This window comes from Oryzias latipes, chromosome 12, assembly GCF_053564925.1.
Source record: "Oryzias latipes strain Hd-rR chromosome 12, Olatipes_Hd-rR_3.1".
Taxonomy (NCBI): domain Eukaryota; kingdom Metazoa; phylum Chordata; class Actinopteri; order Beloniformes; family Adrianichthyidae; genus Oryzias; species Oryzias latipes.
In genome coordinates, this window is record NC_136248.1 from 6289921 (window position 1) to 6300850 (window position 10930).

At 42.9% G+C, this 10930-nt stretch overlaps 1 protein-coding gene across 5 annotated transcripts in view; it reads left to right on the plus strand.

Annotated features, from left to right (window-relative positions):
* The window catches only part of dennd1a (DENN/MADD domain containing 1A), a 29101-nt gene extending 21074 nt beyond the window's left edge, over positions 1-8027 (plus strand). For 2 of the 5 annotated variants that reach the window (XM_004075069.5, XM_023960519.2), the window contains 4 exons: positions 529-593; positions 2012-2149; positions 3720-3948; positions 5597-8027. In XM_004075069.5, coding sequence (XP_004075117.1) covers positions 529-593; positions 2012-2149; positions 3720-3948; positions 5597-6634 — 1470 coding nt within the window. In that variant the 3' untranslated portion in view covers positions 6635-8027. Of the gene's footprint in view, positions 1-528; positions 594-2011; positions 2150-3719; positions 3949-5286; positions 5405-5596 lie in introns of all 5 variants that reach the window. The other 3 variants (XM_020707847.3, XM_078955964.1, XM_011482025.4) reach the window with 3 other exon arrangements.
* Positions 8028-10930: the final 2903 nt, after the last annotated feature.

Below are 10930 nucleotides of genomic sequence, written 5' to 3' on the forward strand. Positions count from 1 at the left end.
TTCTGCTTCCCACCAACAAGTTCTGAAAAAGAATGTACTACCATCAACAGCAGGACAAGGATCCCAAACACACGTCCAAGTCCTCTGATGGATTATAATGAATGAGAAGAGGACGTAGCAGTGGTCAAAGTCTTGACCTGAATCCAGTGGAGATAGTTCAGCATGACCTCACCTAAAATATTCTAAATCCCTCCATTGGTTCTGCAAAGATGAGTGGGCCAAATTTACCTCAGAAAAACTCACTGATGGCATCTCAAACACGTGACGGCAGTTCTTATTAACATCAGAGGCTTTGAGCTTTCCACACAAGACCATGTTGGTTCAGATTTTTATCCAAAAACAATTTTTCCATATAAGAACTGCATTGTTTGAGTTATTATTGTCTAATATGTAGAGATTATCTGAAACATTGAAGCATAGCTAACATGTGAGAAACCACCAGGTGTGGAATCACAGTTCAGTGGTTCAGAGAATAGGAAGAGTGTAGGCTGCCTTTCAAAGTCTCTAATGAGTCCTTCTTCTCTGCAGACTCGACCTCAAACGCTTTTGAAGAGGCCAAGCAGCAACGTGTGTCTGGAAAGCAGCTCTGACCAGTAAGTCAGTACTAAACAGTAAGTCAGTACTAAACAGTAAGTCAGTACTGAACAGTAAGTCAGTACTAAACAGTAAGTCAGTACTGAACAGTAAGTCAGTACTGAACAGTAAGTCAGTACTGAACAGTAAGTCAGTACTGAACAGTAAGTCAGTACTGAACAGTAAGTCAGTACTGAACAGTAAGTCAGTACTGAACAGTAAGTCAGTACTGAACAGTAAGTCAGTACTGAACAGTAAGTCAGTACTAAACAGTAAGTCAGTACTGAACAGTAAGTCAGTACCTAACAGTAAGTCAGTACCGAACAGTAAGTCAGTACCGAACAGTAAGTCAGTACTGAACAGTAAGTCAGTACTGAACAGTAAGTCAGTACTAAACAGTAAGTCAGTACTAAACAGTAAGTCAGTACTGAACAGTAAGTCAGTACTGAACAGTAAGTCAGTACTAAAGTATTACTGCAGCCAAGATGGGAGAGACAGAAGGATTGACATGTAGATGTGTACTATTCTGTGCTCTGAGAAAACACACCTTTAGAACTGCAGTGAAATGATAGCCTCTTCTTAACTGTCTCTTAATCTATAAATTCATGATGTCATCTAACTCCACAACTGTTTTTAAAGACCCACTCTGATTAAAAATTATGTTTTTTTTTGCATCTTTCTCATTATGGTAGACATATATAAAGAAAATTAAGCTCTAAACTGCATTTCTGAGTATTTTTTAAATTAAAATCCTTGTGAATCAAGTGCAGATGAAAAATGCCGTTTGAATAAGATAATTATTTGACTTGGACAATGCACTGGGCCGGCCAAACACCGCCCCCCCCTTTCCCAGCTCCATGCTGATCATCCACTTTCAGACAAATAGATCCATGAACGTCTGTGTTTCCCTCGTCTAATCTGGCATCTGGCTTTAAACTGTACGGCTGGTTAGCTCCAATATTACTCACCGTGTTTGTTGCGTTGCTAATGTTAGGTTGGAGGTGTGAAAGATTTTAAGCTAGCGGGAGAGTGTGTAAACAGAGAGCTCGCAGCCACGGGAAGGGGAAGAGGGAGTGGAGTTGCTATGCGGTAATGGTCCCGCCCACAACTCGGAGGCACATTTCTGATTAACTCCTGCTGCTCTGCAGAATTTATGTCCTAGAAAATCACACAGTTATTTTATTTAGGCTGAAAACGGCATAAATTAAGACGACTGGGAACACTAAAATAGATCAAAAGACTACCAGAGTGGGTCTTAAACACATTACATCTAGTAGTAGTAGAACTAATCACATAATAATCCTAATATGTAGTCATTGAAGGCAGGTATGCTTGACCTGTCAGATCTCTCTTTTTTCTGTTTCTGCTTTTTTGCTGTTTTAATAACCAGTAGATGTGAGCAACAAGCTTTGACTCATCTGTCCTCTTCTTGCTGTAGCTCTGTCCATCCCACTCGCCACTACACAGTCTTTCTGTCGGAGGATTCATCTGGAGACGAGCTGCACTATGACAACGAAGCAGTCTCTTGCTTTCCCGACACTTTCCTCTTATCGGTCCCGTTTGATTGGTCTCCCCTGTACGCATCTCTGATCACTTTTGCATTATTGAGTCAATCAAATCTTTTTTTTTGCCCCCATATTTTTTTCAAAAGAAATCTGTGCGTGTTCTGATCAGAAGTTTGCTGTAAGATCGTCACGGAGGAGTTGAGAGGTTTTAACTCCAAAAGTGTGCATGTGCTGTAGAAAACTGAAGGCCGTACATGTATGTAAATGTGCAGAGCACCGTGATGCTGCAAAGGACAGCTGTGTTCAACTGTGAGCACTGACTTTTGCACACGCATCTATGCAGTCTATGGAAAAGAGGCATACATTCAGCTACTATTAGGGCAAAGTATTGATCTCAGAGAATTGGATCTCCCACAAAAAGCTCCTCCAGATGTTCCTGAAGATTTTACAGCATCTTTACTGATCTTATTTGTCTGTTAGTATGTTTATTTGCCTGTTTTTCCTGATTTTTATTACATTAAAATGCATTCTTGTTACTTAAATGTCACGTTTATGCTCTGTCCTTTATTCATTTGAGCTGAAAATGATTTCAAAAGAGGCAAAAGGGCTAACAAATATTTAAATGCACTGAAAAGTTGATACATGCGCAGATTTTTAAATACTTTAGACAAAAACTTTATCTACGAAATAGGGACAATATTTCCTTATTCACAAAAATGAACAATAGGAAAATCTTTGTGTATTTTTTTCACATAAATCTTCACTTAGAGATTCAGTATCTATTATAATATCTAATATTTTAAAAATCATATGTTTCAAATAAATTAAAGTTAACAAATTGAAAAAGTATAATAAAAAAGATCGTAGTTTAAAAATGTCAGCATTCTATGAAGTTTAATTCTGGCATTTTTGTGTTATAGCAAAGATTAAGGATCTAAAATAAAACTTATTTTTTAATAGTCCTATCAGGATCATATCTGGGTTATTGCTTTTTGTTCTTGATATTCATGACCCAAACAAAGAAAAAACATCTTTTGAACAGAACTGAGACCAAATCAGAGTTAATTAAAATTACAGTTATAAAGCTAATTCTTTAAATGTAAAATATTTATAAATGTTCTTTACAATGATTAGACTTTAAGTAAATGATTTGATGCTCCAACTGAACAGGATCAGGTTTGTCTCTACTTTAATAAAATTGGTGGATATTTAAATAATTATGTATTAAATTGCTCCTAAAGAAATAATTATTTATTACCATTATTATTTTTTTGTTCATGCAACAGCATCTTAATTGAATGCAGATCAGACATTTATATATTTTTAAAATGTGCACATAAATACATTTATTTTAAAGATGATTTATTGTCTAATATATTTATTTTCACACATTTGCCACATTTGGAGTGAAAGCTGCCTCTTTCGTAGTTTCTGGATGTGTGTCTGAGGTCTTTATTAGGTCTAAAAACCACCAATGATTTGGGTCGGACACTTTAGCACCAAGAAAAGCTCATCCGTACATCCAGACCATGATGTCATCTTTTTTGTATTTTTTATTTAGATCTTGGTGTGGTGTGGTGTGTGTGTGTGTGTGGAATGGATGGATGTGGATTCATAGACATGTTGAACTCTGCCCCACAGACCACAGCCATATCGCTCCCTAAAGGAGGTGGACTTGATTGAAGGGCCAGAAAGCCACACAGCCCCCCCCAGTCCAGTGACCGAAAAGTTCTCCAACATGAATCTGCTGGGTGACATTTTTGGCTGCCAGGAAGAACCCGACAACCAGACCATGTCTTTGGCAAAAAGCCTGGAAGACCTAAGAACTCCTAAAGAATCCAAGGAGCTGCAAGCCAAGTTTGGCCATCAGGTCAGAGGTCCACATGCCTGAAATCAAACAATATGTTAACTCTGTGCCAACTATTCAAGCAGGAAATGTTGTTCTTTGAAATCCATACTCTGAGATGTACTACAAACGTCAGTGTCAGTTGGGACCTCTCCCTCTGGGTCGGCTGCTGTTCAGCCGCTGCAGCTCTAGACAGAGACCTGCATCGCCGTTTATCTGTGGTGAGGCTGGTCCCCGCCTGTGATGCTGCATTTGGCTTTACAGCTATTCCCAGAGAGCGAAGTCCCAATTATTAGCGTTTCCAGCAAACAACATTTTGTTGATTCTTTTTAATAACATTGTTATTGTAGCAGACTGGGTTGGACTGGGTGACTGTTGTGTCGCGTTCTAAGTTCCGGGAAGTCATTGAACGCATCAAGCAGAGATGCTGGTTGGCCCTCAGTCCTGTCGCTCAGCCTGTCGTTGGGTAGTTTGGACCAATAGGGTTCATCTATAAGGGAAATAGGAGGGCTGGTGCGGGAGCGGGGGAATAAAAATAATAAAAAGATGGGGGGGGGCACTCTTGGCGGGAGAGACTCGGGAGTTGCTGAATAAGTTGTTCGGCGTTGGTTCCGGCCTGCAGTAACCAGAATAAAGAACCTTAAAAGAGATTAAGTCTCCGTGCCTCAGTGTTACAAAGGGACGTTACAAGATGCTGTTGCTAATTAATGATGACTTCTTACCATTAATGCGACTTCTAGTGCTGCATCGTTCTGTCTGATTACGTGGACCCAAACATTGTCAGTACAGCAACACTCCCACGTTGCAGTGTGTGGTATGTGACAGGCAGCATGTTCTAAGTTTTGACAATCAGTGCGCCTTTTTCCCCTCGCTGCCTGAGCCCACTACCCCTTCCCTTTTCCTTCACACACATTTGCAGCTCCTTCTCAGAGACGGGAGCACAGCTGCAGGGATGGTAATTCGCAGGTTTCAGGCTGGTACAAACTCTGAGATATAACACATAATAGTAAACTGATAGTGGCGCAGATTTGTTCTCTCCAAGCACCGCTATGACTGGTCCTATCACCCTTTCATGGTGGAAAAAGTATTATGTGAGCTTCTTCATCCACTAAATCATTTTCAAATGGACACGCCGTGCTCCTTCACCTCTCTGAAAACCAACTAACCTTCAACTAAACCTGCTCCAGACCAGGTTATGTTCAGAGCTTCAGTTGCTATGGGAACTAAGCATAAACATACCTCTGTTTTTGGAACCCAAAGCTGAGGTTATCCGCTTCCTTAGCCTCAAACTTACCATGGTAACTCACATAACCTGCTTTTTGGAATACCCCAATGGTCTAATGAAACTTTTTTTTATTTAAGATTTTTCTGCAAGCCAGAAGTGGCCATCAAAAGAGCCAGATATGGGTCACGAGCCATGGGTTCCCGACCCCTGAGTTAGGGGGTAACCCCTTCTAAGGGGGTGGGGGGTTGTGTGCAGGTCTGTGGAGGGGGTTCTATTTTAATTCTCATGCTTGTTTTAATATTATTTATTTTGTTTCTTTTTAATGTAAAGCAAAGTTTATTTTTGATGAACATTCCAAACCAAACTCATATTTTGATGTGGAACAGCCTGCATAGTTTCTTTGGTTAGCTTAGTGATAACCTGTACATTCTCTTCTGGTTTTTGCAGCGGATGGACCTGGGTGAAAACTCTCAAACCTTCCCAGGCCTCAGACTCTTCAGCGCCAACAACAGGCTCAGTGCAAGGCAGGACAAACCCGTCCTACCTGTCAGAGTGCCTTCTACCTGCAGTGAGATTCTGTCTGTCCAGGTTGATGGGCAGTCAGAGGTATCTTCCCTCATCTGTGATGGCCCTGCAGGACCCAGTGCCTTGGACCCCTCGGCTTCTGGAAATATTACAATTCCTCGTCCCCATGGAAGAAAGACTCCAGAGCTGGGAGGCGTCTTAGCTCCACCTTCAGCCCAGTCCCGCTCTAAGGTGACAGGCTTTGGGGAAGGAAGGACTACATCAGGGGCACAAGAGTTCAGGCAAGCGCTGAGCATGACCAAAGATGGAGATCTGCTGACGCCCACCCGGCCTGCGGATGACAATGGGGATCTGATCAGCCTTTTAGACCCCCTGAACAACTCGGCTCAGTCTAATTTCGCTACAGTAGCAGACAGGGTGGATCCTGCACCGTCTTCTGCTAACACATCAGGACTACATCCCAGGCCCTACTCACACGGCTTGCCTCCTTTTAGTTTTCACCCGCACTTGATGCTGAACCCCTTTGCCTCGTCTGTGCAGCACTGTTCTCCAACTGTGAGTGGAAATCCCTTCAGTGCTGTCTACAGACCTCCACCAGGTACTTACATGCACCACTCACCTCAGCCGCTGCCCGCCTCCACACTACCAGGCCTTTACAGACAGCACTCACCCAGCAGTTCTACCCAGCTCACTAGTTATGGACTTCCCCAGTCTGCTGTTGCCACCTCAGGTACCCCCCTGCCCCACTCCTTTGATGGCAGTCATGCTCTCCACAGCCCGGTGGACTCCTCATCCGTCTTCAGCTCATCCATAAAGACACCAGAGAGGCCGACACAGCTGCAGGCAGACGGCCAGAAATCCCAGGATCCCTTTGGAGACCTCCTTAACATGGCTCGACCAGTGACACCACAAAAAGTGAAAGTGGAAGACCTTCGAAGGAAGTGGGAAACATTTGAGTGAAGCTATATAAGTCTGCCTTGAGCCTTGCTAAAGGCTAATACTCACATGAAGACGTTTGTTGTTGTTCTTATAAAACTGTAACAACATGAGCAACCTCTGGACAGAAGATGGTAGTGTGAGCTCTTTGTTGGAGCGGATTTACATTTATTAGTGCAGTAAGCATTACATTTGGCAAGTCATTGAGATTCATTGTAAAGTGTTTGTTCCAGTATCTTGGGTTTAATAACCAGGGACACCTAAACTGTCATTATTGGTCATATTTTTTAGACTTTTGTGGCTCAAACAGCTGATTTGAATTTAAGAAGGGACTACAAACACAAAGGACTTGATCAGCTTAAAACACTAGTTGACTGTTGACTTGTACAAATCATTTCTTGCAGTCCAAAAACATCACCAAAAGTTGGGTTTCTGAGCTGGGATTATCTCAATGAAAAGCCAAATAATTATAGACGTTAGCATGCTTCCCTGCCTCAGGCTACTTTAGCTCCACCAGCTACACTGGAGGAACTCACTCTACCATCTAATGTTTGGCGGCGTGCGCATATTCCATCGCAAAAGTAGGAATGTCCACACCACCAGGTCCCGCCCTCCAGAGCCTTGTACAATCAAAACCTTGGCTTCAAGTTTCTGGAGAATTGGTTCATTTCAGAACGAGCCGTTGTCTGATTTGACCCAGAAACACACAGACATTCTTCGCCTGTCCCCTCCCCGTCCAGGTTTTCAGTTTCTAGTATGACCTTCAATGATCCACCTCACAGCCATCAAAGACATTTACCAAACACTGAAATAAGACGTTAGACTCACTCATGGTGAGTTTTACCAAATGCTTTATTTGATGTAAAATCATGATTTTCATTTTTTGTAAACTTTAGAGTCTGTGTGAATAAAGTAGACCTGTGGATGAAGCTGCTCCTCTCTGGTCGAGCATTTAGATCAGCCACTTACTAAAACTGACGTTTGTATGGAAATCCACAATGGGGAAAAGTTTCAACATCCGTTTTCGGTGGAGTAGTGCGTTAGCTCTGAACACACGTACAGATGTTGGATCAGCTGTAGAACCAGGTGTGAGTGCACCTGCTCTCTCTGCCACGTTTGCAGCTGTTTACGGGAACGGACGTCTCTGCACCTGAGTAATCTGTAACTAACAACAATCCTGACAGCATTATAGTGTGTTGTAGCTACTCAACATGACACACATTAGTCCTGCAGTTCACCTGCTAATGCTTCTGCAGGAATTCTGCTTTGATGTTGGCCTTCTCTCCTTGACCTGTGAATATTTTCTGCCTTTCATTGTTATTTAAGAAGACACCTTGTAACGTCACTACAGGCTATCCTCTGAAATTATTTTAAACGTCTCTGTAAAATAAAAGCATACGTGTAATTTGGAGCTCTATGAATGTTGTCCAAGTGAATTAAGTAAAGTGTAACAAGAAGAACCCCCCTGAGATCCTGTGGTATCCATGTCCGAACCAACAAGGACACAGCCTTACCCCCTTTTTTTTTTGGGGGGGGGGGGGGGGGGGGCAGCCTGCAATGCACCTTGGGGGGAGGAGCTACTTGGTAGTGTTCCCCCTCCCATGGTTGCCGTATGGAATAGGCCCCTCCCTCTCGGTTTTAATTGCACCTTAGTCATTTAGGGCCCCTTGGTGGGGAGGGTGATTGGACATCAGCAATAAGGAGATGTCTTCTCAGTGCCCTACCCGCCAATTTTAACTGCACCCCCTTAGTACACACACCCTTTACCCCTCAAAATATACACTCCAACACAAACACACATACATGCTCACACACACCCTCACACACACACACACACACATTTCACAAGGAAGGTGGGACCTCGGACCATCTGTCCCCTACCCCATCCCTGGTAGGGGGTACTGAGCCCTTGGCAAAGGCGGCCGTGTTCCCTGGGTCCTGGCTTCCTGGGGCCGGCAATCCTTTCTCCACGCAGGGAGAAGGATCCCCGAGTTCTCTGGCAAGACCAGGAGCCAGGGATCACATCACATCTGAGCTGGGGGGTGTCCGTGTCCCTGTGGTGGGGGTTCTGGTCCCTGCCCCTGAGCGCTGGGCCTGCTCTCCTGGTTGGGCTAGAGCTTGCAGTCTCTGTCCCCCCATGCCTCCCTGCTCTCTGCTGGCCTTGGCCACCCAGAGTGTGATCGCCCGGGGGGTGGTTGTTCTCTATCCGCTGCCGTGTGGGTGTTGGGGGTTTCTGGCTGCCGCTGCGGTGGGGGTCTTGGTGTGGGGATGACTGGGCACTCCCCCCCCTTCTTTTTACATTCAATCATCCATTTTAGAGGAACATGAACACTCACTTGAGCACAGGTGTTAGCTCACCTTTACATAAATAGTTTGCGTGATTTAATGAAATATCTCACACTAGTTGGTTTGAATGTATATCAATGCGTGTGTAAATATTAGTTGTATTGTGTACATGTTGACATGTGGACATTTATGGAGCCAGCAGGTATGTTGATAACATTTGAGTGTGCGTGTGGATAGGCCCCACCCTTTTAGATGTGTTGTACATCTGAACCGAACCGTAATGAGTATAACCATCCAGAAACTTGTTGCTTATGCTGCTTTGGTGTAGCCCCCCCCCCCCCCCCCTCTAATATCCCTCTCTCTTCTTCCCTCCTTTCCTTTTCCGTCCGGTCCAGCACAAAAGATTTTCAAATACGATTAAATTGAATAAAGTTTGGCCTCGATTACAAAAGGGGTTTATTCAGACATACCTCTGGTTTGTCTGAAGATTCACAACCCCTGTCGTAAAAGTAAAATATGTCCAACACAAGAGGCTTTCAGCTCTCATCTGTTGTTTGCCCAGCTGTTGGACAGGACAAGTTAAAAAAAAAAGGACACAGCCTTCAAATAGGACTTTGTCTACATGTGAACATTTAAAAAAATCAAGTACGAAAGTCATTGTCAGAATGAACCCCAAAGTTGTGGAAAAGGGTCACACCAAGCTCCTAAACCTTCCAAGGACTGTTCTTTCATCAGAATTTGTCACATAAATATGACTTAAAGCAGCCCAATGTTCTTGTTATACACGAGATGTTCTAATCTGTGATAAAATCTTATGAACAAATGCTGCACTGAGTTTTTGCCGTATAAGTGCACACACGGAGGGTAAAGGGAGACAAATGGTCACCTGCAGCAGAGCAGTTGCAGTGTGTGAGCCCTAAATCCTGACTGAACCTCCTTCAAACAGTTTTTGGTTAAACGATTCCACCATCAGCTAAAACTTGTGGATCAAAGGTAAACTTTTGAAGAGAAGGTTGAACTCCAGCACCTTTGAATTTTAAGGGCTGCACGGCAACGCAGGGGTTAGCACTCTCCTTCAAATTCCAGTGGAGTTCGTTCTGTTTTGAGTTGATGTTCTCCTGGTGCATGTGTGGGCTTTTTCTGGGCACTCCAGCTTCCTCGCACAGTCCAGAAAAATGTTTTATAGATTGATTAGTGTCGCTGTATTGCCCCTATGTGTGCATGTGTGCCAACAGGCTGGTGATGTGTTCAGGGTGAAACAACAGTAGGTGGGTTGGCTCCAGTCAATTCAGTCATCATTTTATCGTCATACGGACAATATTTGGAGCCAGAAGACAACAGTAAGCTGTGATTGGTCTGAGTCAGTCTGAGTCACTGAAAAGCGAATTTTTCAATCAAACATTTCGAACGTTTGACATTGGTGCTTGTGGACACCACGTTTTTATTGAGCCATTTGATTGGCCAGTTTATAACTTGGGATAAAGAGAAAATACTATTCAAAATTTGGAAAGCTGAAGAACATGTTAAAAAAAGGCATTGGAGCAAGAATGGTGATTCTGAATAACAGAGAATAACAAATAACTGTTTACTTCTGTAGACGTCTATGGGATTTTGACTTCTTGGAATCAGCAGGTACTTCCTGTTTGGAATGCGAGAGGAGAGGGATCCCTCAGTTCAGTTCTCAGATAGTCAATGGAAAATCAAAGATTTGTGGCCTTTTTGAAGTTTGAATCAGATTTAAAAGGCTCAAAAGTGACCCAAAAGCAAATGTGGTTTTAACATTCACAACTGCTGCTGCAATCACCTTGCAAACTGACCGCTAAAATAGTTAGAAGATTGCTCAAAATGCTTTTTTTCCAACAAAGCTATTTTTTTTTAGAATTTTTTTTCAATTTGGCCTTCAGATTCTCAAACAAAATTAAACAGCAGCAGGTCTGATCTGCTTTTCTGTTGGAATATCATCAACAATCAATATCTATCCAATTGTTACAAAATCAATTATTTCCTCATGAGGAAACAAAGGTACATTTCATC